This window comes from Anopheles stephensi, chromosome 3 (assembly GCF_013141755.1).
Source record: "Anopheles stephensi strain Indian chromosome 3, UCI_ANSTEP_V1.0, whole genome shotgun sequence".
NCBI classification, from domain to species: Eukaryota; Metazoa; Arthropoda; class Insecta; order Diptera; family Culicidae; genus Anopheles; species Anopheles stephensi.
This window is the reverse complement of record NC_050203.1, coordinates 48,201,864-48,229,351: the sequence shown is the minus strand read 5'-3', so window position 1 is coordinate 48,229,351 and position 27,488 is coordinate 48,201,864. Positions and strand designations below refer to the sequence as shown.

The 27,488-nt window shown below is 43.0% G+C and overlaps 1 protein-coding gene across 2 annotated transcripts in view; it reads left to right on the top strand.

Moving 5' to 3' along the window:
* Positions 1-22,845, top strand: part of LOC118512640 (lachesin-like) — a 49,308-nt gene extending 26,463 nt beyond the window's left edge. The window contains exons 2-10 of one of the 2 annotated variants that reach the window (XM_036057343.1): positions 5,841-5,947; positions 9,528-9,744; positions 15,973-16,131; positions 16,268-16,396; positions 16,559-16,709; positions 17,830-17,972; positions 20,103-20,228; positions 20,315-20,422; positions 20,536-22,845. In XM_036057343.1, the coding sequence (XP_035913236.1) occupies positions 5,841-5,947; positions 9,528-9,744; positions 15,973-16,131; positions 16,268-16,396; positions 16,559-16,709; positions 17,830-17,972; positions 20,103-20,228; positions 20,315-20,422; positions 20,536-20,612 (1,217 nt within the window). In that variant the 3' untranslated portion in view covers positions 20,613-22,845. Of the gene's footprint in view, positions 1-5,840; positions 5,948-9,527; positions 9,745-15,972; positions 16,132-16,264; positions 16,397-16,558; positions 16,710-17,829; positions 17,973-20,102; positions 20,229-20,314; positions 20,423-20,535 lie in introns of both variants that reach the window. The other variant, XM_036057342.1, reaches the window with a different exon arrangement.
* The last annotated feature ends 4,643 nt before the right edge of the window (positions 22,846-27,488 follow it).

The window sequence follows — 27,488 nt, the reverse complement described above, 5'->3', positions numbered from 1 at the left end:
CATTTGTGTTTGGTTTTGGCTTTTTGGGAAAGGATTTTTCAATCTACTTGCAAACTTACTCTCTTTCCGCTTGCGGTGGCACGAACGTCTGCATAAATCTTTCGTTCTCGTTCCCGACACCGTACCACCGCACCGTTTTCCGTTTGAGCTGTACCAAGCATGTGTGTGTGGGAGTGTGTGAATGCGTATGGGTGAGAAGGTATGTGAGAAAAGCGGAAGACAAGCACACCTTCACAAAATATGACCCTACTGAAAGGTACGGTTTGGTCCCACCGACCTAAACGGACGAGCCTTTGGGGCGAATCCCTTTCTTTGCTCTGCGTGCGTTTTATTATGTTCCATGAAAAACGGAAAGCAAATAAGCGGAAAATGAATAATTGTAAATATTCACAGTATGGACAGGTGTGGTAGTAGAGCGAAAAAAAGAAGAAAAATCATATAATTCACGAAACGGGTGGTTTATGACGTGCAACATGGACCATTGGATTTTAGTATGTACTCGTTTAAATGATAAATAGTTTTACGCCCAACCGCTGCAATTGATGTGCAGCATCATGAAGTGTTTTACACGATTTGTTGCATTTTTTGTAGCTGGGCTCTTAATTGCAATCCTGAAGAGAAGAAACTTTTTTACCTATCAGGAACTACAACCGCTTCGCGATCTGGACCTGCCGCAAAAGAATTCTTGATATGGCGTACAGGCTAACGTCGCCGTCTCCGAATCGATTATCCCGGCAGTTCAGGCCGGGTTCATGTCATCACTCCCTTTAAATTAAGGCCTACCGCTTCTGCTCTGTCCAAGCGAACAGTCTACAGGGACTTAACGGGATAGCCCCTTGGTTTTACCGTCCAGGTCGTCTGGCGGTATTCTCATGACATAACCAGCCCGTTGTCCTTCCACACATTCAGCATCTTGCTCTTCGGCGTGTGTGAGGTCGAAGATCATTTATAGTCTCTAAATGCAAAGTTCCAGCTTCGTCAGTGGTTACAGATATTTTAGTGGTTTCCTCAGGTGGACTTTTGACCGCAGATAGGTCAAGTTTTGGGCGAGTTTAACGTTGCGGTCACCTACTGGTGATACTACTGTGGGCTTAGCCGATGATTTAGCAATCACGGTTTAGGGGTAGATAATCCCGGATCTTGAGCGCACTATTGTTCAGTCGGTGAATATAATCGAGGAATGGCTGAGAGGTGTCTAACTCGAACTTGCGCATGAAAAGACCTCATATATTGTTTTCAGCTCCTATCGAGTTAGACATGCAATTGTATCAATGGAACGGTGACTCCAACGACGGTGGTATCTAGGCGTCATCATTGATGATCGGTTCACCTGAATACCTTATCTGATATTTGCAGCCGAGAAAGCAACGCAGATGATGAACACTCTCATGCGAATGATGCCGAACCATTTGGGTCCTCGAGCTAGCAGATGACGCGCGGCTGCATCAGGGGTGGCAGCGAAGGTCCAATGTGACGCTGTTATTCTCGCGCATCTGCTTGACTCAAGCGACCCTCGGCAGTCTCAGAAGGGACGCATGCCACTGGAGTCCTGATGGATCTCGTGTCATTTTGGAGAGGCTGTGTTCCACATAACCTATTTGCTAACAGGCCACGACTTCTTTCCAAGAGGCGCTCTGCCCAAGAGGCGCACTGCCCTAAGAGTTGAAACGTCCGATGTTCGCTGCTGCCCTTCTCTATTTGAAAAGCTGCCCTTCACCAAGTTGGCAATGAAGTGACCGTGGACAATATGACAACATTAATTTGTTCCAGCCGCAGGAATTGGGTCGCAATCGATCATGTTTCGACTTAAACGAAGGATAATACGTATAGTTAACAGAAGCGAGATACGAATACAAACTGATCCAGGAGCTCAATCGTACGTCAATCGGAAGAGCTGCTCCATTGCCAATAATTCCGGCTTCATACTGTAACGATAGGAAGTGCACCTATGAGAGAACTTCCCATCGTTGCAGCCAGAACATCACCAATGGATGCTGGAAGGGTCTCATTAGCTTTCTTTCAGTAGCTAGCATTGATTGTGAAGCTATAACACCAGAACTATTCCAACCAAATAGTCATGGGGCGGCACCGAGACGTCTCCTTCTAGTTATAAAAATTAAGATTTTTGAATTAATACTCATGGAGGTTTTAGGCAGCAAAAACCTGTCAGAACCTAGGACATGGTCTCCGCCGAAGGTTTTGTAGCTCTCTGTGTGCAGATTACTTCTTCTTTGGCACTACAACCTCGAAAGGTCTCTGCCTGACATTTTCGATTGTCTTGAATCTTGTCCGTAGCAGAATAGTCCTGCGTACGGAAAAAAAGTCCGGATGAGATTTGAACCCCGGTTCTGCCGTGTGTAGACCAACACCAGATTTACTCAGTGAAACCACCTGCTTAAAAACCCCTGAAAGTTTGAAGAAAAAAATAGTCTTAAATGTGGATGTTAGTCGACACTTCGCCTAAATAATTTAATCATCGTTGGAAGAAAGCTTCGTGACGCACATGTGGGACTACTCCACCCAATCAGCGTTAGATAATCGCATCAAACAATTGGATCTCGGCTGGCTTACAGCTCGCGACAGACAGCAATCGGAGCTTTCCTCACCAGCTTTATGGTGAAACCTAAATCCTTCCAACGGCACTCAATCCTTTGCTAACGGTGGGTCGTTCAAGTCCTATTGGTAACTCCCGCCAACGTATCAACAAGGGCGCCAACAAACAACTAGCTGACAAAACCTCCCCAAATCGCATGCCTTTCCTATTCCATGGTGTTTTCTGCGCTTGACAATTGTGGCCTGGTACAAATCCGTTCCAGAGAAGGTCCCCATCGTTGATCTGGTGGGACGATCCTTGAGAAAAAAATAGAAAAAAATACTCAAGTATGAATGGAGCACAGGAGATAAAAGGAATTCGTCGACTGCCAGTGCAGCAGTGCACAGTGGAAGTGCAAACTTTTTCACTGCATATGCGTGCATTTTTTTGCTCGTCTCCCATCCTGTTAGATGTGCTGTACGATTATTTTTGTCGTAAATGTGGTTACGGAGAGTTGTTTTCCAGAACAGTACGAGATATCCACCTTTTTTTTTGCTCTGTTCTGTACTCTACTTTCAACTTTTCGTTCCAACTGTCTATGAATGTCTACGGTCTCTGCTGCTGCCTGACAGAAGCGGACAAAAAGTTTATGTTTATTGAAAAAGCTTCGAGTAAATCGTGTTCCGTAAGGAGTACCGTGGCCTTTTGATGGGCAGCGGTAAAAGAATGGGAAAAGTATTTCATGCGTGCTTAATTTAGAAAAATATGCTCCCCTTCCTTGGCATTCGGCAGAACTTTGGGGTTGCCGCTTTGCATCTTCAACAGTTTATGCGAGCCGGATGTTTTCGAGATTGTTTCGAGCGTGTGTCATCTGCACACCGCGGGCGAAGGGCGGGATATTGTTGGGGTTTGTATCGAACACTTTTTAGCCGACTGAAGGTTACATCAATTGCTATTTTATTAAACAAATGCCTCAACTTTTTCTAAATTCTATTCATTTCTTTGTAGTTTATTATAAGTTTGAATTGTTTTTTTTTTACAAGTACGGACTAACCAAACATGTAGTTTAAAGAAAAAAATGGTGGTCTTTCGTCTTTAAACGAATTTCCCCACAGTTGCTCCAAATCAATTCCAACCTCATCGGGAATTTGCGATAACAATTTTAATCACGAACTTAATGGTACAGGACAATCGAGCTGCGAGAGAAAATTCTTTCCCTGTCCACTGTTGGGCCAGCGGTAGAATAAAAGTTTTCGAATAGGTCTGTTCTACGGTTGAGCTCAATGCTCGTTAAAACAATCTTGAACTCATCGACTTCATTAGACTCAGTTGCGTCGGATGGGAGGGAAAGGGGAGGCCTACACATAACCGAATCCCATGGATAGAACGCCAAAACCGTTCCACAGAAAGCGAATTGAAAAAGATAAAGGTTGTGTGCCCCCGTTCTTCTGGCCATTCCTTGAATGGCCACAGTCCGGATTGAACGCGACAGGCAACAGCCGACTCCCAACCGTAGCCGTAGCCTTTAATTTTATTTACTTCGGCTGTCGACATTTCCGGAATATTAAAAGAATATACGTAGCCCCATTGGCCCCCGATCCCGGAGCGCATCGAACGCCCGGACTGCGGACCTCCACAGTGGAGCAGAAGATAAATACACTCCACGGTACCGTTGTTCTTCGTGCAAACAGTTAGAAGGATGCACCTCAGCTCAAAAGGGTGGTAGGTGCCCCCCCCCCCCCCCCCATTCGCCGTATGTTGCGGATGTATGTAACTTTCTCGTTCTCCTTTGTCCTTGCTCGAAGGAGACCCCGGCCAAGGTATGCGTCCCATTTCTTGCGTCTAGCAGGCGGAGAAGAAACGAAATTAGGTTGAATCACCATTTCAGTATCAACCTTAATTGAATTACAATTGTATCCTTTCATTCACCAGCACCATCCATACGATTACGTGCCACGGATTGTGAGGTCCTGATCGGCGATCGTAGCGCCATCGTCGACCCGTTTCGCAGACGGAACGAACTTCTTCGCGCTTCAGGCTGTGCACCGCTCGGGTTCCGGTGGACATTATCGGTTACGATTGAAAGTGAACTTTTGTGAAGCAATCTGCCGTCGTCTGGAATCGTTGTCGTCGTGCGGAAAATTGTCGTCCGTGGTGAAACGACCGGCGAAGCGAAACGGTGGTAGTCGGTATAAGAACTGATTTGATAGATTAGTATTCGTGGACGGTATCGAGCATTGGAGAGAATATTTCACTGTACGGACGGTTAGACTGCCATCAGTTTGATTAGGGCGAAGGTTTTAGATTGTTTTAGCAGGAGAAAAGATAACATAAAGAATGTTTTAAAGACCCATACCCAACTCTGTTTATATCCTATTTAGAATTGGAATTGCTCAAATAACATCAAACTCTAACTCTAAGTAAAAATAGCTATAAATTGAGCTATGTTAAAAGTTGTCGATTCATTAATCATCAACCCTTTCATTGCAGCTCTTCATGAATGGGGGAAAACTTTCACCTCAAATGCAACATGTCGTTGAAATAAGCAGCATTCTTGCTTTAATTTAACATGCTTCATCTGCTAGCACACCCACCCCGTTTCGTCGTGTTTTCTGCTGAACTCATCTTCAGGAGTCACGCAGAAAAGGTGGACTACACGTGACGAGAATGTATAAACTCGTACACCGGTAGTCAGTCGAGTGATGAAGTTTCGTTTTAATTCGGACCTTGACGGTCGGGTCGACGAGAACCTCATTTTTCAAGCATCAGATGATCCGTAAAGCATCTGTATAGTAATTATAACAAGAAAAATGAGAAAATTTTATCAACTGATGGAGTTGTGAAAATATTTTTGAACTTTTTCTATGCCCTTGAAGCTAGAAAAAATTAGAACTTCGGAATTAATCACAATAGCAAAAATGTTCTTGTTTTCAATTCCAAAACCCATCGCTGTACATTCACAAGGAAGCTTGCGCGTAAAATGAGCTTGGTCCTCTTAGCAGGAAAAGTTTTCGCTCAGGCTTTAAAGTCGTGTGTTTAATTCATTAAGCTGCTAGGCTTGGTCACTAGTCTTCCAGCCCGTGTATGGCTCATATCGGTTTTAATGAGCACATCTAATGAACAACGTTTGCTTTCGTTGCTCGTGCGAACTTTGTCACCGGAAACTGTCGTCTTGCTGACAGCCATGTCCTTAAGTCCATCGGGCATGTCAAACGGGTCTGTCTGCACTACTGTTTACCGATTGATATGACGTTCGATAGTGTAACAAATCAATGACGTTTTTTCCTCTTTTCCTCTTCATTTTCAGCCGTGCTGGAAGATCCAGAATTTACGGATGTCATAGAGAACATAACTGTGCCAGCGGGACGCAACGTGAAGTTGGCATGCTCGGTGAAAAATCTCGGGTCGTACAAGGTAATGAAATTGAAGTTGGGTTTTTAAATCCATCTAGCATATGTATGATAAATTATCAATAATGAATGTTTAACTAAATTTTGTCTCTTTGTTTTGTAACAAAATTGTTTAATATTTGAAGTTTAAGAATCACAAAATAATCCTTTATTTAATTATTACGAATCTTGACCTGTAGAACCTAGAAACGGCCTTCATACTCCACATTTCAATAACATAAGACCTTACCTTACCCACCTTTACCTAAATAGTCTGATCTCATTTCGGTCCTCCTTCTCCACAGTGGCCAGTTCGCTTTCGCATTGCCAACATACCATTTGCTGTCGTTTTTACTTACATTCATATGAAACTTCAACACCAACTTCAATGCGAACCGAACACCGAACTGAAATCTCGATTTTAGGAAGGTTGTCCTGATTTCCGCCCTTGCCCGAATAAATTCCTCCCGCTGCGGCGCTCCTCCCCAACCTTCTACACTTCCATCAACAGACGAGACGATTTATAGGTTTGTTTACGAAATTTTTGCAGCACACTTTTCGGCTAGACACTGATGTAATGGATTTTCACTGATTCCCGCAGGACCGGGAGCGGTCGAAAACGGGTGCCACCGACTGGCACGAACCCGGACCCGGCTTCGAAAAGCAAAGCTTGTTTCAAAAACCACCACCACCAACATGCGAACGCGGAGTTTAACTTCTTTGGCCAGTTTGGTTTTACTTTTGCTGAATGGTAGAATTTCGGTTCCGCGTTCGAATGGCACGGCACGGTCGGGACAGCGTATGGCTGGTCTCTGGGCCGTATTCGTGTCGCCATCGCTTCTGTAAGATTAGTCGGATAAGGAAGTTTTTGGGAAGCGCCAGAATTGGCCAAACGCCCTGGCCGAGAAACATGTCGGTACATGGTGGGTGGGTTGTTGAGGTTAAGAACGTTCACACTATCGACCACTTCAAGGGCTCGGTACAGTTTGCTACAGTTCGATTTGTTTCGTTACCGGTGGCTGGTTCGATTAGGAGACGATAGGACATAAATTATGTATGGTCAGCGAAGGCGAATCGAAGCTGATGGGAATAGTTTTGGCTGCAGTGAGGATCCCATCGAGCAACGTTGGACATTCCAAGTGCCATGGATGGGATTTAATTGGTTCACAAATATTGAGACAGAGAGACTTCAGAAGATAAGTTTAGTATGAGTATTTTTGTAAGGAATAGTTGATGCAAATCGCTTCCTTATTGGTATTGTAAATATGTTTAAGAAGGAACATGATCAAAAGAATTATTTGTGCCTAATTTGACGGGTTACTGGAATCATATTTCCGCCAATTGTAACCAAAAAAGCTTCACCTCAGTTTAAAAAAGAACTATTACTCACCTCGAATATCTAGGCGCAAGGTTTTCTGCCCAAAAGCGAGAGTGAGACGAACGGGCTAGCAAGAAAAATGTGATCCGGAATCAGGAAAAATTGAGTTCAGATCGAGTGATAAGACATGATTCTCATCCCCCGGCTGCAATTCCACTTTTCGAACTACGAACCTCTTAGTGACGCCGGTTTCACTGCGGAAAAATATCAATTTCGTTTCCAAAAATGGGCCTAATGCATGACTTAGTTTCGTTTAGAATATATTATCACAACTGTGGGTTAAAGTAAAATTTGGCTGTTTGTATAGTTATTGTGGTTGATTCATATAAAATAGATGTGCCTGTAAATTATATTGATTTAGTTTTTTGAATGTATCTTCAATCAATTTTGCGGCTATTACTATCTGAGATAATATTCGTCGATTTTTGTTTGGCCTTTAAAATTTAATGTTTTCCCACTGTTCCCACCGGTTGAGCGTTTCCCAGCATCCCTTTGGGTGTCACTGCCAGTTGACACCAGTCGGCACGTTAAATGCTTTGGTGCAATGTGAAACAATCACGATTAGAGCGGAACCAACGTAGGACGGGAAAACGCTGTCTACGGTGCTCAAAAAGGGACCATCATGCTCGTCGATGGGTTTTCGGGCGACCATAAAAGAAGCTTTGCCACATCGGAAGCCACTTCAGCCCCTTCGGCATGTCTGACTGGCTGTTCCGTTGCCTGCCGTGGCCCAAGCGTCAATACCGATGTAAACAATAAAGGTCGACACAAAAGCGATAATGGGAAGAAAATGACGATGGCTGTTTTGTTGACTCTGTTTGAAATTAGTTTAATTTTAAAGCTCACCCTCCGTATTAATTATGGTGGCGTGAAAAACACCCCCTCTCGAACGAGTGGGTGGTACGGCTGCTAAACGGAGTGAAATTTTTAAAGCATAAAAGCTCATTTCGTCCATTATTTGAGGTTCGTGCTGGAGGTGTACTGCCCGATTATCGCCGTGGACGGTATCCTTGGAGGCATTGTTGTGCATAATTTTTACGAGCCTCGGTACGGAAAATTTTTGTATGCAAAATCACGCTTTGTTGTAAAGTGATACGGTGAACACTGACCAGTGTGGTTTACTGCTTGGTAAATAAAAAATGCTTTACGAACGAGCTTATCTGACGATAAAATAAGAGATCGGTAGGTTGAATTTAAATGGAAAATACCACATGCTTTTTCCCTCAAAGAACTCATGTGAATTTTCCATCACTTTAAGGATAATTGTTGAAAAAAGAAGATGTTTTCATAAGTGAAGTTGTTTTAAACAGCCATTTACGAATCACATTGTCCACACGGGTTTATTACACGACACATGGGAAGAGACTTGGCTTGGGCCCAGCACCGAAAGCACCGGTAATGTTTGTTTTATTTAAATTACACCGTTTTAGGCCTCTTTCTCACGCTCTCTTTCAGTGTCCTGCTGGAATGCAGACGTTCCAAGTGGAGCATGTGACCAGGAGTCGCCAAGTCTAGCATATGTTTGCACGGCCGTACCCCGACCGGCTGCCAACCGGACACTGGCGCACGGTATTCAATTAAAAGAACATTTTCCCGCTGCTGCTTATGGCCATTTCAATGAGCTAATTTTGCTCCATGACGACAAACCCGCTGCAGTGATCTTTTATCGGCCTCGGTGCCGTCCGTGAGACACTGGGGCCTGGAACTTTCCAACAAACCATAAAACTGAACTGGTCCGCAGTCCGAAGAACTGTACCCTTGTCATCCTGGGCCCAGGAATTCATAATGACCAGTTTGCACTCGATCAGTTTCGCTCGGAGAACCTTTACCGGCACGCCGACAGCATCCAGCCACAAGAACGGTTCTGCCGACGACCGAGCGCCGCATTGAGCGTATGTGATTTAACGCCTTGGCTATCCGTTTGCTGCTTCATAAGAGTGTCGACCCAGACGCTGGTGCTGAAGTTTGGGAAATTTATGTTTGCAGCGATCATTGTTTACGATAAATATTAGCCAACAAAACTGCTGTGTCCAACAGCGGCGACATTCATTTACATGCCAATAATTGCTGTGAAGTAGGATTTTAGGTAGCATGTTTTATCTAGTCGTAAATGTGGCTTCTGTTGAAATCACACATCAATAAACTGAAATAGATAGAAAATGAAAAAGGTAAAAGTCTTTTAATTAATATCTTTGGCGTTTAATTCTGTCCCTGTCACCCGCAACAGGTTGCCTGGATGCACTTCGAACAGTCGGCCATCCTGACCGTGCATAATCACGTCATCACGCGGAACCCGCGCATCAGTGTCACCCACGATAAACACGACAAGCACAAAACGTGGTTTCTGCACATCACCAACGTGCAGGAAGAGGACAAGGGCCGGTACATGTGTCAAATCAATACGGTGACGGCAAAAACGCAGTTCGGCTATCTGCACGTTGTGGGTAAGTCAAATCACTCTTTTTCCTCTTTGCTTCTTGTCGACCAGATACATTTAAATTGGATTTTAATTGAGTTTGTTTGGGCCTTTTTTGACAGTTTTTTTGTTTTGTTTAAATAAATAATTATAAATATACTTTTTACCCTTTTTTCACTTGTGCAAAGTGGGGCATGTGTGTAATGGGGGCAACTGAACCATCTAGCACTAAAACCAGAAACTTGGTACTTAGTAGTCCTTAACTTGAAAGCGGAATAATGTATTTTGTCAATATTTTTAAAATATCTTACCGATTCTACTCTGTCCAGTTTAGAATGTTAATTAAATATGTTTTAAACCTGTAGATTGTTAACTAGCAGATGGCTGCGTTACTAGATTTATTGAGGTTCGCGGACTTATCTCCTATCTTGCGTCCTAGTCCGGGTATGTGCCAGCAGTGCAAGACAAATCCTGCACCTAGCTACAACGGTGCATCCGATCTCCTAATTAGATCAGCACATCCGATATTTCCAAACGATCGATGCAATTGATCTTCTCTCCTACTAGATCGGCGCAACTGATCGTCTTTCGCGGTGGTGATAGTACTTGACTAACCGATAAGTGGTGATTGCTTCAGTGCCTGACCCACAGATAGCACCACTGTCATTACAATACTTTTGAATTAATTTTGTTGAAATTTTTTGAGGGACCGTTTACATTCAAGTCGGTAAATTCTTGAAAAGGCGTGCGTATTAAAATAGCACCACCTAGCAAACAAAGCTTCCTGCACAATTTATAATAATGTTTGCCTCGTTTTTCGCTCGGTTGTTATCAGTTCCGATTGAAGATGTAGTATTTTACAAAAATCGCTTATTTTGTAGCAATGCGTCTAATACTGTTGCATCTTTAGTTCGAAAGAAAGGAAAGGATCTAACCAAACCATAAATCCGACATCTCTTCAACAGAAATCGGTTGTAATACCTTCTAATCACATGCCAAAGATTTGCAGTGATACTTGATACGAGTAACAAAACTACGGTGCAGTACTAGCGGATATTGGTAGCGGATTTGTGAATCAGAAGAGAACAGCAAGGAGAACGAAAATAGGAAAGTGGCCTCGAAGTATTCACTTGTCTAACAGTCATACAGCATCATACATTGAATCGGGTCACTATCGCCTTAAAGTATATTTTACCGGCGTATGGATGTTAACATGGGGACTTTTTTTTAAATAAAATTATGTTCAACCAGGGTGGTTTTGATAAATGGCATCACTTTGGACAAGATCTGCCTTAAGAACCCTGATGATTCTAATAAGGAACGTGAAATTTCATCGATAATACTTGCCACATACTTGGCAGCAAAATAAGTGTAATGTTTGTAAGTTTCACAATGATTTGCTTATCGTGGCACCCTTGTCCCAATTTTCGATACGCTTTTCGAGTTCATGAATAGCATTCGAGGGAATTGTTTTAATGACGTTTTCTTTCGAATTATGCCAGCATATGATATTCAGTTACTCATCACCAAAAAAAAAAAAAAAAAATCACCCATCTCACTCAACTGTCAACGAAGCGTCTTTCTATTAAAATTGAAACTCGATTCGATTCGACTTTTTAATTACATCATATCTCGTTAAACGTACCAAAAGCCATCTCGTTTGTCAATTGGCGTTAGTGAATGGAAAATATCCGAATGCCATTTAACCGCAGAGCTCACTCCCCGGACCCGGACATCACCATGGTCCCTGCCCAAAAGAGTCATAATTACAACCGGAGCCTGACTTGTTGCATACAAATCGATCACCGCTGCTGCTGGTGGTGGTGGTCGGTCGTTCGGCCTGATGCTTTCGGGATGCACTTAATTGCCTACGAGTGGCACATCGTCGTCTATTCATCACTCGTCATATGTGGCGTCGAACACCCGCCGCATGTTGCATGTGCCGGTTGGCGTGCGGACGGATTGGACCAATTGTATAACGAATAACGGTTCGTATCATTAGCAGTCGAAAGGGTGGTTTGATCGAAATATTACCGATGGATGGGCACAAAACATTCGGTTACGATAGTGATGGGAAAGATGATTTAATAGTCGACGCCTGGGCATAATGTAATATGTTGTTCACTTTGCTACACACGCTGCGCTCGGCACCGTACGCCTATCGTATTCGTCATTTACTGTCGATTTATCAGTACGTTAATTCAATTATGACACGGAAGGACGTCTCGACGAGTCAATCGTGAAGAGTCGACAGTGATTAAGCTGCCGTACGGACGTGTCGCTCGAATCAGAGAAATGATGTTTTGATTTCGTATGACTACAATTTGCTGCATGCGGGCTGCTGGTCGTTGTGGATCATGGGTACTCTGTGAGGGGGGTGGGGTGCTATCGAAAAATTGAAATTACAAACATGTGAGCATGTGGCGTGTTAGTTTCCTTTGTGCGGAAATAGTTTCAAATCGAACAGATTGATTAGTACCGTACAAAATGTCTATCAGACGAAGTACTAATGGCAGGTGGTAAATGGTTTCAAAAGCTCCATGAAGAGATGTTTGCTGCTGTTAGACATTACATATGTCCCATGCAATATGGACTCGCGCCCATGCGTTCCACTTCTAAGTTTCTGCTAGATAAATCATGATTCTGGGACTCAAATTGAAGCCATTTACACTGACTTAAAGGTAACCTTAGACTTAGTGTCTCATCATCATTTCAACCACAATCGTCGAATGGCCTAGATCATTTCTCTCCGGCCGATCATATTCTGTATGGCTTGGAGAAAGCGTCTCATGTGTCTTCTACAGCAGTTCTGGGGTTCCACAGGGCAGCAATCTTAGTTTCACAGTTGTTCCTGCTTTTCACCATTGATGCCGCCATATTGGTTGCTGATTATATCGTGCTGATGTATGCTGACGATGTAAAGCTGTATGCTGCGATAATGCATAGTTGTGATTGTGTTCATCTTCAGCACGCGGATGACATATTTAGCTCTTGGTGTCGTCGTAACCTATTGTCCGTGCAAAAATGTCAATAATGTCCATCTCGAGGTCCACCTTCATCATCATCATGTTGGCCTACTCTTTTTTAAGAGCACGTTGTTGTGACATGGCGCGGCCAACAATTAATTTCCAGGAAACTCGAGCTCAGGAAGCTCGTTGTTCATCCTCCTCCTCATGGCCATATAGGACCACCGGGCGAATCAGTGTGCGATAGATCCCACATTTCGTGCGGTCTCGAAGTCTTCTGGATCTCAGAAGACGGTGAAGGCCGTAGTAGGCACGATTCCCCAGCACAAGGCGTCTCCGGATTTCGCTGCTGAAATCGTTATCCGAAGTAACGACAGTCCCAAGATAGTAGTCCTTCTCCTCTACCACCTCGAGGTTGTCGCCGTCGACTAACACGCTACTTCCCACTCGGGCTCTATCACGATCAGAGCCTCCGGCAAGCAGGTATTTCGTCTTCGTCGCATTGATCATCAGTCCAATTATTGCTGCTTCACGTTTCAGTCGGGTGTACGCCTCACACACCTTTGCTGTCGTCTTGCCAACGATATCTATGTCGTCCGCAAAGTCAAGAAGTTGGAGAGACTGATAGAGAATCGTGCCACAGATGTCGTTGTCTAGCCCGCAGGGCCCTCGTATGACACCTTCCAAGGCTATATTGAACAGTAGACAGAAGAGTCCGTCTCCTAGTAAGTGGTGCCGCTGCATGATGTTCAATAGCTCATTCCTATCTTTGGTATCGTAGGCCGCCTTGAAGTCGATAAAGAGGTGATGAGTAGGGATCTGGCACGCTCGGCACTTCTGGAGGAACTGCCGAAGAGTAAAAATTTAGTCGGTGGTGGATTTGCCTCCAACAAACCCAGCTTGATAGTTTCTAACGAAATCTGCAGTCTGCAGAACAAGATCTGGAACAGGGTCTTATAGACGGGCCAGTATTATTTGACTACAAAATTGAAAAAAGTTGTTTGCTACAGCGTACTGAAAATGATAGGGATTTAGGAATTCTTCTTGAGAAGACGCTCAGCATTAGATCTCGCATGACTAATATACTTACCTGTGTCAAATTAGATGCTTGTCATTATGTTCAAAATCCCATCGCTATATGCAGTTTTAGTTTGCTAATTCGACAAGGGTTAGAATATGCTAGTTTTGTTTAGTGCCCAGATCTGGATTCAACGTATAGAAACAACTCAGCGAAAGGCTACGCGATATGCAATTAGACTCCTTCCGTGTAGACTAAATGATGATGCCGCTCGATGCATGCTACTGGGACTCCAGTCGCTGGTAGCCCCATGATCGACAGCACTGTGTCTTAAGCTGGCTAGGTTGATACGCAACGAAATTTACCTCCTTACTTCCGTGAATACTTTTGCACCGTCTAGGAGTTTAAAGCCACGGGAATTCGTTTGGGATACTGTAAAACAGTAATAGGAAAGCTAGATCCACGTTCATAAAAATGCATGCATGTCAGAGGAATTTTGAAGCGTATAAAATAGAAAATTTAAAATGCGAGGATATCAACGAAGATCAACAGCTACCAATGCATTGTACCGTTGCCTTCTAAAACAAGACAGCTTTAAGAAATAATGGATTTTTATTTCACCTTCAAGCCAAAGAGAAACATAAATTCCGCTGCATTAAAGGATGTTCCTACTGGCTGGCCATCCCGCATTATAACGGGAGACGGCACCGTTTCGGTAGCTTCATTTATACTAACTATCATCTATCTCCGCTCTATTGTCTCCTCTGCTTGTTCGTGTAGCACCCCTACACCCTCGCTTCTTGACAAATGTTCATTCCGTGAAAAACAGTCCGACAATCTTTTGCTCCAGTTTGGGCAAGCTCCTACCGCCGGACGATTTTAATCAATAATGGCCACGTTCGGAACGGGCAACTATTTCACCAGGCGTACCAGGCGCTTTCTTCTTTGTTTGCTTCAGCCGCTTATTCTTATTATGATATTTCATAAGTTTTGATTAAAAACGAACATAGAATAGGAAAATTGTTTTGCCTACTTTCGGTTGCGATTTTCCTTTATTTATCGCCGACGCGGGACTGTGGTTTGATTTACATACCACAACTCTTCGAAAGGCTGTGGTAGGGGTTTTTAATGAGGATGTTCGATTATAAAATCTGTTTAACGGTTTAAAAGAGTCACTTAATTTAGGATTTACGATGAAAATCTAATTTTTGCAACTTTTTTTAGTTCCCGCAACGTACATCGTATACCATCGCGCAAATATAAAAATAGCTTCGATTCTCGAACTTCTCCGAACCAACATGTGGACTCACACCCAGCTCACAAGACGCAAGGGCGCTGTAAGGGAAACAAAAAAAATACGCCAAAGAAAAAATAAGCAACGTCAAAAGTTTTCGGCACCACTTTTAGTGAAGTGAAAAATTGACGACTTTTTTCCGTAAATTAAATGTCATATCCACAGAAATCACACTCACAATTTGAATAAACCATAATGCACTTGCCAAGCGGATGGCGAATGGTGCCCCGAAACCGGGCAGCATAAAGTACCCGTCCGCCCAACCATTTTCTACTTTCTTTGGCAAAACTTTCGATTTTGCCTTCCCGTGCGTCGTTCGGCGTGCTGGGCGTGATGCGTGATTTTCTGGCTGTGCGCCTGGAACTGTGTGCTGTGGTGGGTGGAGCATTTTCCGATTATCATCGCTCGCTTCGTCTCTCTTTAAAACTTCTGCGGTCGATGTTTAGTTCGGTACTGGCGTGGCAGAAAAAGTGATTTTAGATCATTTGCATTATTTATGAGATCGATATTGCCGGCGACATGGTTCATATGATTTTTACTCCGTTTCGTGCGATAGCGGCCGGCAGAGAGATTTCGGATGAGAAGCGTGAAAATCCGAAGACAGCGTCCCATCACCTTCCGGGACGCTTCACACCTAAGCTTGACGAACCGGGTCCGGGCCACACCCGGCCAGGCCACCCAACCCCAATCGCATAGTTAACAGAATGAAAAGGCTTTGGAAAGTAATTGAACGATTTAAGAGATTTCACGTCTGTCACAGTGGCTCACTCCACAACCATCCGGTTATGATTGAAGATGCTGACCCAAGAACATCTTCGATCAAAAATGACCAAGACGAACGCCGACTCTCTCATCGCATGGATTTGAAAAGTTTTTAATATGAAACCACACGTATTCGATTTCGCTTCAACTTTTCTGTACAAACTTTCACAAACCTCGACCTGACCCCACCTTTGCTCCGTCCCTCCATCGTTCCAGTGCCCCCGAACATCGATGACTCCGTTTCGTCCAGCGATGTGATCGTGCGTGAAGGTGCCAACGTAACGTTACGCTGCAAAGCAACCGGAAGTCCACCGCCATCGATAAAGTGGAAGCGGGACGATAACACCAAAATTGCCGTCACTCGCAACAACAGTGGTAAGTTTAGCATCATCATGTACGGTCCCTGCAACGCTGATGCAACGATGCAGCCCGCCACTGCTGCTAATTGGTTAACTTTTTCTCTGCTCATTGGCCGTTCCGTTACAATCACGGTGGCCCATTTTTCCAGTAGTCCTCGAATGGGAAGGAGATGTACTGACACTGTCCCGGGTGTCGCGGTACGACATGGGCGCATACCTTTGCATAGCAACCAACGGTGTACCGCCGAGCGTTTCGAAGCGTATTAAAGTCAGTGTTGATTGTGAGTATATACGGTAACACTAGGTTCAGCTCGAAAGACTCACCATAATTACCGAGTCACGTCCCGGTAGCTGCCACGACTGTAACGTTATTCAAATCGGACAATGATTGATGTGCGTTTAAATAAATGCGCATCCTTTTTCGCCACCCTTTCTCTTTGCAGTCCCACCAATGCTGTGGATAACTCATCAGCTAGTCGGCATACCGGTCGGCTACAACGTGACACTAGAATGTAATATAGAAGCTCATCCTACCTCACTCAACTACTGGACGCGCGAAAACGATCAAATGATACACGACTCCCAGAAGTATAAGTAAGTGAATTAAACTTCGAACAAACTTAAACTCGGCTACGAAAGGATTGCATCGCTCTCACTAGTCGGCCACCTCAAAATGCGCTCGAAACCTGTTCCCTAACGGTCGATGCATGTGAGAATTAATTCGTGCTTGAGGTCCAAAAGATCAATACAATACAACTACATTATCAACAATAATTACAATAAGACGCGCAGATGGTGTAAAAAAATTAGGGATACTCCTTCACACAACCTTTAGCTTTAGACCGGACTTGGCTGGCAATCGCGCAAATCGAATGCTAGGGATACTATTTAGAATCACTAAGTGGTTCCGCGACTCACATCTGCATTAGAACTCTTTATTGGTCGCTGGTTCGGGTAGGATCTGAATACGGTAGTATTATTTGGTGATTCTTAGAAATGTTTTGGAGTCAGCGTATTGAGGCTGTTCAAAGAGACCTGGCATATTGTTAGGGCTTTCAGCGTATCTAAACGAATGCACGCCAAAAGTCTGTGGGTTAAGCAGTGGCGAGATTGATGTGCCCAGTCTACTAAGTGCTGTGAACTGTTCTGCTCTGTTCAGGACTCTTCTTCTTTTTCTCTTTCTTTTTCTTTGGTACTACACTTCTTCAAAAGGTCGAGACCTTCCTTTGCTGGCCCTCTTAAACTTTATTTTATCTGTAGTTGGATAGGCGGTGAGAGTGGGATATGAACCACGGTTTTGCCCAGTGAACACCAGCGCCGCTTCTACATCTAGGGACTCTAAAAGCTGGTCTACACGAAGCGCAACTCGCAGCGCAAACTTGATTCTGCGAAAAAATGCTGTTGGGTTTTGAAATTTTTCCATGCAAAACTCAAAGCATTTTTTCACAAAATCGTAGTATTTCTGCGAGTTGCGCTTCGTCTAGATATGTTTTGAGAATTTGCTTAATAATCCGACAACCCCATTACTGCCCCAGCTTTGGCCAGACAGACATCCAAAGAACTAGATAGGAGCTCCTTTAGTTAGGTCTATAGCATTTACGAGTCGGCATGTATTAACTCGCATTTTCGTTACAATTGACGATGTTATACAGAATTGTGAGTCCTTAATTTTGAAGAAAAATTAAATTTTATTTATGCATCGCTGTCTTTCCAGAACGGAAACGATCCCTGGAAATCCTTCCTACAAGTCAGTGATGCGACTGCACATAGGAGAAGTCCAGCACAGTGACTACGGGATCTACAAATGCATCGCTAAGAACCCTCGTGGAGAAGCGGATGGAAGCATCCGATTGTATTGTAAGTACACATTTATCAAACAACTAAACATATGTTTCTATTGCAAAATATTATATTGTTATGTGAATTGTAAAAATATCAAAACCTCTGCCTTGTTTATTGTTACGTACATTGGAAAGCGAGTAAACATAAAAATAAACCACAAAAACAGCACATGGCACCAAGGATTAAACTCTCGAACAAAGTCCTGCTGCCTGCAACTTGTTGCATACTCCTCGAGCGGAACTGTAACCAAAGTGCATTGTGCAAACATCACCCGCCGGGGTGGGGGCAGCTAACAGCTAACGCTTAACTTTCCAGCTGGTTCACCCGAGAGTGTTATTGTCCAGAACAACAAGCTCACACGTCATCTGTGAGTCGGTGTGTATATTTTTCGAGTGTGTAATTTGCCACATACTTCAACCATCCTCTCCGAGCTGCTCCTGCCATTTGGCTTGGCTTCGAACATCCGCTGTCACAGCAATATATAACAACAGTACAATGAAGAGCTCAATGCCAACAAGCCAAACGATTGCTGCCGTGAGAGGACTGAGAAGGACGACGAGGACGATTCCCTGTCACCGAGTTCTTGTGCTTGGTCGCAATCTTGCAAACTGTGCCGGCTGAGACGATGGTAGAATGTTTGAATAAGAGTAGCATTCTATCTGGTCTAGATTTCATTTGCACGTCTTGTGTCACTCTTCGCCCCAGTTGACAGAGTTGCCAGAACTACCCCGTGCTTACGATACGTGCCCGTTGATGACGATCTGTTTGCTATCCGTGACGAACGGTGGATGGTAGAATGGTAGCTGCGATTTTTGAGTAGAAACTGCTTTTTTACCGCCGCTCGAGTTTGCGTGACTGCAGCAGTTTTTTGTTAACAAAACCCAACACCTTTTTTTAAAATTGAGTAACGAAATGTATGCTGTACTTCTTTTAGATATCATAGCAAAACTTATGATCTATAAGTAGGTCAGTGGGAAAATAGTTATAAACGATGTTTCTAAAAGTTATCAAATTTTGAGATAGTTTTATAACTCACGTGATGACGTGAACCCTCAGAAAATCTTTTTGTGCATCATCTAAAGCGCTCGTCTATACGTTTGTATCATGTGGAAGATCCAGCTTTATGATGCCAATCATCTAGTCGTATACCAGTTATCAATCTATCTCAGAGTAGAGCAGAATCTTTGCACGTCCTCGTCCCATGCCAATGTGTGCCAGACCAATCGCATCGGGAACCCTTAACAAGTCTGCTCCAACCAAGCTTATCGTTTTGTGGTAGATCATTAACAGCATCTAAATGAGGGGTGATAAAATGTTGTCTCCAGTACTTGTCCCTCCAGACGAGTTCGAATTTTACGAGGCTAGAGTGTGGTTCAGGTTTCGACCCAGAAATTGTTAGGAGTTGTCCAATCTTTACAACTGTGTGCTGCATTAGTTTACGATACACATCAAGCTAAGATTTGTATTTAAGCGAAACAGAACAACTTCAGACACAGGCGAAAAAATATATGGATTACCTAAAATAGATTGCTTAAGGGATGCAATGTTGCTGGAATCCTTTATTGAAGAAGCATTATTTAAAAATTGAGGATTTTTTTTCGGCAATAAGAAAGACATCCGTATTGATTAAGAACTATTGACAAAAGGTCTCAGTTTGAGACTTCCGATCGAGACATATTCCTTTTGGAGGCTGCTGAGAAGAGTTTAAAGCCATTTGGGAGCCAGTTTAGGGGAAACTGGGAAATTGCCCACATTTCTCATCCGTCGCATTTTCTGAGCGATTGTCTCATGGAAATTCAGACATGAAAGACGATTTGTATGCTACAATTTTTATTTGGTCTTCAATTTTCCTCATCATCTCTGCTGACTGTGACAGTCTCAAGAAGCAAGAGTTGTCTTTTTAAATTCTTAGTCATTTTAATATGTCAGGTACATCCTCCTGGCTTATTACAACATCTTCGTTTAAGGATCAAATTCACTGTTCGAACGTGTCAATCTATAGTTTTTAAAATACACTGACTTATGTACTCCAAATGTAAATCAATAACGTACACTACTATTAAGAGATACTTAAGGCACTTAAATTAGTATTCACTTTAGCACTAAGTCTATACTCTCCTACTTTCTCATTTTATCATTTCAAAGCATCGAGTCCTCCAACAACGATACCACCGTCGACCACAGAAAGCATCACAACAACTGTACCATCAACGCGAGTGTATGAATCGCCGTACGGTTTGTCGACGATGACGATAAACCATTTTGATAAAGGTACTTTTACCGAGGCGATGGAGACTGTGAAATAATAGCGTTTAAATAAATGTTCTTAATATTTTAACTATATTCTGAACTCACAGGTATTCGCTACCAATCAGAATACAATCAGATCGATCGTTCTGAGCACAAATCCAGCGACACCAGTCCCAACCGTGACCGATCGGTTGATGAATCCGCAGAATCAAATGGTGAGTGGTGTTTGCTAGCTTGTCCACATCCATTTAAACTATAATTTCTTATCCATTTGAATATCCAACCTTTTTTTCCCTTTTGTCCTTTGTTCATTCTTTTGATTCTCAAGGAGCTACTTCATCATTCGTCCGGTGGACAACACTTTTCGCGTTTATCCTGCACCTGCTACTGCTGCTCCACCAGTGACGGTGACTTTCATCATTCGGTTCGGTTGGTCGGTCTTACGGCGTGCAGTGAGAGCGCCTTGTTGAGGTGTTGTTTACGTTACGTCCCACAGACGGGTAGAGCGGAAAGCTAGGGCAATTTTTATCATGGTCTCATGGTTACGTGCAATAAGCGGCAATCTAGAGGTAAAGTAGTAGCTAACCGAGAAGCATTTTGTATAAGATTTATGTAGTTTGTTTTGGAGGGGGCTGCCCTAACGTTTCGCGTACAGGTGTCGTTAAGTTTTGCAGTCGAATCGGTTGTGTTATTTCTTTCAGTGTGACATTGAACCTTGTATGAAGTAGTGAACAGTGGTCAAAAGTTGGGTTTTTGGATATTGTTAAACCGGACGCAACGGGGGAAGGTTCCGTCTTACGCAAGCAAGCATCTACTTACCGCACCCAAATGCAGGCACAAATCGTTGGATAGTATGTACATTAAATATGCCTTAATCTAGAAAGGGGTTAGAAGAAACGAAAAAAAAAAACATTGCAACACGGCACTGGTCGATGAGGCAACACCGTGTGCGGCACCGAACAATCTGTATGTAGTGTAAATTTGAAATAAGCATTATTCGCCACGCAAAACGTAAACCGTGTCAGCAGCGTTTATTTGGAAAATATGTTGTTCCCGCAGGCGAGTCCCATTACCAATTTGCTCGCCAATATAGCATTATTTCCTTCCGGGGGCTTTTTGGCAATGAGTTACTGCTGTTTTATTGACTCTCGAGAGAACTCCTCGAGAGCCGCTGGGCAAAGAAGCAACATTTACCAGTCGTGAAAGGTAAATTGTGTTTTTATCTCTTGCAATCTCTCACCGTTCCACTCGTGCTGATTTTGGGGGACATTTCACCCTTTTTCTGGATATTGGCCCATTACCATTGCAACAACGTTCGAATTTATGCGGCTGCTTCGCGCGTCTTCTGTTTACGACCGTTGCTGATTGGCTGAAAATGGTGATCCCCATCCGAGGGTTTGAGGCCAGAATTGAGTTGCCCGGTTTGCTTCGGTTTGTAGCACACTTCGACCGGGTTTTGCGTTGATATGAATGTTTTAGAAGAACTTAAAAAAGCTAACAACTAACAAGAACCACTGATAAAATGCAGGTAATGGAGGAACAGCTAGTTTTTGCGAGGCAAATCTTCAAACACATCAATTACGGATTCGTGGTTTCGGGGTGTAGTCGTAGCAAATCAATCAAACTAATCATAAGCTACTCGTTACAGTACTTCAGCAAAAAGCTCTATCGGATGCGGCGTCTAACAAACCGGGGGCTGGGGTCGGTGTTACTGAGAATCAAACTCGTATCGTTGTATAGTATTTGAACATACCCCAAAACCTGTAGTACGAATACGAAACCCGTGTTTTTTGAGTGTGTGTTAAGGAGAGCATACTTTTTAAATGATACGATGAGCTAAGAAAACACTCACACACACACAGGCACATAGCCGTTTGTTTCCCGGGAATGTTCTCGGAGGGCAACAAACAGTGTAGAAGAATCGGAATGCAAAATCAAACAATAAATCAAACTTTTGCAACTCGCCCCCCTCTTCCTACTCCCCACAAAACCACCATTTGCCACAGCGAGCTAGCTAATCAACGAAGGTAAAACACAGAAACCCAAGGCAAGCGTTTCCATTGGTGTATGGTTACCGAAACGATATACTGTAAGCTGTAATCTTAGGTTCTAACTTAGAGCATTTTGCAATTGCACCGGTACCGTACCCGTATCCGCATCCGGTGGAGTGTGAACGCATATACTAAAACAAAAAGGCACAAGCCAAGCAAACATGAATACAAATTACTCGTAATACTCAGTAGACGCACGCGGTGTGCATGCGATAAGTTAAGCGATACGCACACATTTGGAAGAAGAAGAAGAAGGAGAAAACATCACAAACAAACACCGTTGCAAGCTAAACCAAAAGTAAAACTCTAAAACAGTAATATATTGCAAACCAAACCAAAAGAAAGCAACAAATAATTGTTTCATAGCTAGAAGAAATATGCGTAAAGTGCGATACAAGAAAATGGCAAATGTTATCAGAATGTATAAATTCAAACACTCACCCAAAAGGAAACCGTTGGAGAGGCAAGGCGTAGGCAGGCGAGCAAGCGAGCAAGTGCACAACAAAAACAAGCAGTGGACAGTGAAACATAAACAGAACTGAAATATATATAAATATATTTTGCTTTACAAAAGCGGCAAAAAACGGTTAGTGTGACTTGACTTGATGAGGATGTGAAGTGTTACTGGTAAGTGCAGCCTTTTTAACCTAGTTTCGAATCATTAATTATTTATGAATATATATATGTTTCCGAAAACTTGTTTCTAGGTAATTTGATTATGTTGTAGCCGCGCGTTTTATTCTGAGCTCAGAGCCCAGCTTGTTGTGCGAATGTAGCACATCCAGGACCTACTTCCTACAGCTTACAAAAGTTCAGCAATTCATTGCCTAGCCATAATCGTCTTTGCCACCGCAAGCATTGAACGTTCTGGCCGAGAATGATGAACTGACATTGACTGACACTGTGCGTGTGTGTGTGTGCAGAGAAAACAAGCAAAAACATCCTCGTTAAAAATTTTTGCAAACACTCATTCACCCGCACAACGTGACGCTGAAAGCCGACATAATCTCATTCACCGCCATAAAGACACTGCTGAGGCACCACTTCATTACACTATTTCAGGTGAAGAGATGCGCGGGAGCTGGGCTTGCCAGCGTCGTTTCCCCAGTCACAGCCACCGGTTCAAGGAGTGGGTCGAATTGGAGAAAAGCGTTTCCATTCGTTGTCATTCGGCTTCTCGGAGGATATTCTCACCCTGCCAACCTATTCCCCTGCACCGAACGCAGCAATTCAATGCAATGTAGCATAAGAAAAACACATTCGCCAATGTCAATGCAGTGGGTGAATTTAAACGTGACCTGAACCGACTTCGCCGACGCCGAGACCTGTCCTGGACCCCCACCAGTGGGGGGGGAGTGCACACCAACGATTGGCGCAAAGGAAACTACAGCATTGGATGGCGGAAAAACTACACGCTAAATGAAGTGCGACGTGAGGGAACCAAGGGCGGCGCAGTACTTTGCTTTTTGCGGGCGCGCGTTACTACCGTGCCGTGGTGGCTTTTCAAAAAACTCGCTGCCACTCTTCAACCTGAGTGTGTGCCGAGAGCGGCGTTGTTGGTGACGAATGGCGAATGGGTTTTCCTAATTAATTTTCATCATAATGTAATGATGCCGTGCCTGAATTGTGGCAATACGGCAATGTGTCCGCAGGGGGGGGGGGGGGGAGGGAAAGAAAGCAAGCAGAGAGAGAGAGAGAGAGAGAGAAAAAACTGAGGTGAATTAACAAGCGCTAAACCATCAATGGCTGTTGAGCGATGGAAATGGTTGCGGAAGGGAACGGAATGTTAGGAGCGAAAGCAATGGAAATTCTCGTTACTTGTGGAAAGTTTTGTGTCGTTAGTGCTTCAAACTGATGATTACAAAATGACTACGTTACAACCCGCATAGGGCTCAAGTTCTGTAAGATTCTTGTTAAATTATTCAACAAGTATAACATGTATCATTTTCAAACGTTCATTTTTTACGATAAAGTTGATACATTTTACAGTGTACAAAAATACAAAATTGCTAGCATCTCGATTGTTAGCACAGCTAAAAATGTATTCAATTACTCATTGACCAGCGCAACCACATTTTCCATACAATTTTCACCCGCCAAAAAAAAAAAACCCGGACGATCCGAGCTGCTGGTACCGATTTGGAGCTAAAATTTGATACTTCAATTTGAATCAATGTCACAGATTATCGATTACAACCCCGGACAACTCCGGAAGCACGAAATCCGTTTGCAAATCTCAGCCACACTTTCTCGCCCCAAAAACAAAAAATAAAACGGATCATCACCATCATACTATCCGCTATATTTGGGCTTTTTTCTGTATCTGTCTGCATGCGTAACTTTGCCTCCCAGTCCCGCTGGTCCTGGACTCGTAAATGATAAAACACGAGCCTTTCCCACCCACCCACAGCAATAGATCATTCTCCCAAAAGTGTTTGTGCAGAACAAAAATATTGCAAACCCCACGCACACAAGCGAAGCAAAAATTCGACATTCGGTGTGCGTTTCCATTGGCCATTCGGGGGAGGAAAAAAAGCACCCAGTGCCTGGGTGTGTTGCTGTACTCTCGCGAGAAACCCGAGAGCCTTCCGTTGTCATTTTCCACGGCCACGTAACGCAACGGAACAGCAAACGGATCGGTATCGGCCGGTGCTAATGATTGTACTCTAAAATTCATACACTTCCGCTTCCCGCACGCCAATGTGCCCGGGATGGCCGTGTGCGCGGGGCCGAACGTTGCATAATGAATGGGAAACGATGAAACGGATACGAATATTTGCAGCTCAACAGTGTGGCTTTTGTTACGGCTAAATGTTGGGGAAAAAAAAGGTGAGCCGAAGAAGATGCTGCCGAGTGTTCGGTTTCATGGTAGGATTGTGGATTATTGCTGCAACCCGTTCGTGGCCCGTCCGTTTTGGTTGAGGCTATTTGTTCTTTAATAAAATTGCTCACTAAAGAGGACCGATGTAAATGCTAGCGAGAGGGTCTTAGCAAAATGTTTTGTTGATGCCCAATAGTCCTATCATTTTTTGGTGTTTGGGAGATTCTTTTAAACAGTTTTTTACTGAGCATTTGTTGTAACTTGAGGTATTTATAATTTATATATATATGATATTTTATCTAAATTATACAGAATTATGCAGCTTTAAATAAATAAAGAGTAAAGAAGAATAAAGCATTATCGGCAGGAACGGACAACTGATTAAGCCTGTTTTTCGATTTTCTGGTCTGTTTTTTAAATCAATTTTCGATTTGCACTGAAAGGCGACTCGAAAGGGGACAGCGGCATCGGTCTTCATACGACAGGACTAGAGTTCAAATCCCATCTAGATCGCACTCCCGTACACAAGACTGACTGTCCAGCTACGGGTGAAATCAAGTTGTAGAATGCCAGAAAATGACATGCCGACGCCTTTCGAGGTTGTAGTGCCAAATAAGAAGAAGCATTCGATACTTATGCTATCTATAATCAAACCACAATTTGACGAAAGCATTCTAAATATCTATACTCTTTATATCAATTGTTGTTTCGCTCGAAAATTTAAAAATCATTCAGAAAGAATTCTTAGTAACTCTTTGTCATTCCCATTAAAATATGACCTGTTTTTTAAACAATACAATAAAATAAGATTATGAAATAAATTTTATTCATTTTTTTATTTGATTATTTATTAAATATTACGGTCCGATATAGATCCACCAACCACTCTCAAACCCAACGCCAACACAGAAGGACCTGCTGTATCAAAGCTGGACTGACCTGCAGCACACACCTACAAAAAAAACCCTGCCTCCTTTTTACGGCAGTATGGAAATCACCCTCGAATAATATTGTCCCGTCAACACATCACCCTTTGCACTATATAAAACACTTAAAACGAAGACAACACAACATATAACAAAAGGAATGGCGGATATGGATTGGAAGGATAATAGGAATGCGGAATCAAAGGATAAGTTGTCTCTGGCTAATCGGAAGATAAGCCTTATGTAGGCGAGGTCCCTAGTCGCAAACACTTCCCTTATTTCTATACCCGGTCTAATGCCGATCCTCGCGACTGCGCTTAACAAGGAGGGTCTTGCGGTTTCAAACTCCACGCAGGACCACAGAAGGTGATCCACATCGTGAAATCCGTCTGAGCCAGAGTTATACGCTGTAGATGAGCACTCAAAACGAAATGATTCGACATAAGTCGAGACATCATGCGTATGCATGCCCAGTCCACAGAGAGCCCACCGAACCAAGGCCGAACTAAATTTTAAATACATAACTTTTTTTTTATTCTGTTAGCACTTTTTTTCATTTTTAACCTTTCAAAGCTTTGTTGAAAAAAATTTAACCTTTTTTACTTTATTTACGTTTTTTTATACAACATTTTTGTATCTAGCTTTTCACTCTTTCTTCTTCGATAACAAAGTTAAACAGTACGAAAGTTGACAAAAAAGGGAAAACCCCAAAACTATTTTTAATATGTTTTAGTCACATATTCATGAGAATAGCAAAAAAGTATTTACAATCAATTTCTCGATTCATCCTAAGGTAGGAATTCTTTTTTGAACATCTTAAACTGTATTTTACAAAAAATAAAATCAAGTTAATTCGATGGAAATTGGCATCTCTTCTTTATTGGCCATTTCTGGCTTACTAGGCTTATTGATACTGCATAGTTCTATAGACAGTCTTCACTATAGGGGAACGGCTCAGATGGGATTTGAACACCAGTCTGACCCCGGGGAATTGGCATCATAGCCTCAATCTAAAGATTTAAAATCATTAAGTGGTTATGTGGTCATCATTCTAATGATCAAGACGAACATGAAACTATTTGCAATCAAGATATTTAATGAGAAATTAAGTCATAAGGCCATCAAACCCCTTTTCAACTATCAGTAGCGTCAGTAGCTCAATGTCAGATTTTGCTACATCTAACAATATAACATATGTAAAGAGAAAAGAGACTGTAAATTCCTTATACAATATAATGTCCCGAAATCGTGTGACTCGTCCATAAAAAATGGAAACCTTCAAAGCACTCAATTATTTTCCGCAAAATTCTTTTTTGACTTCGAATATCTCTAGCATACCCACAAAAAATACAACTAGCGCACTTATTCTAATGCTGCTCACGTACTATCTCGCCCAGCTTTCGTTGTCATAAAAGAAACGATTTGAACCTAAACTCCCAGTGCAAATAGTACGCTCAGCTCTGCTCTAACCTAGTATCGCGGA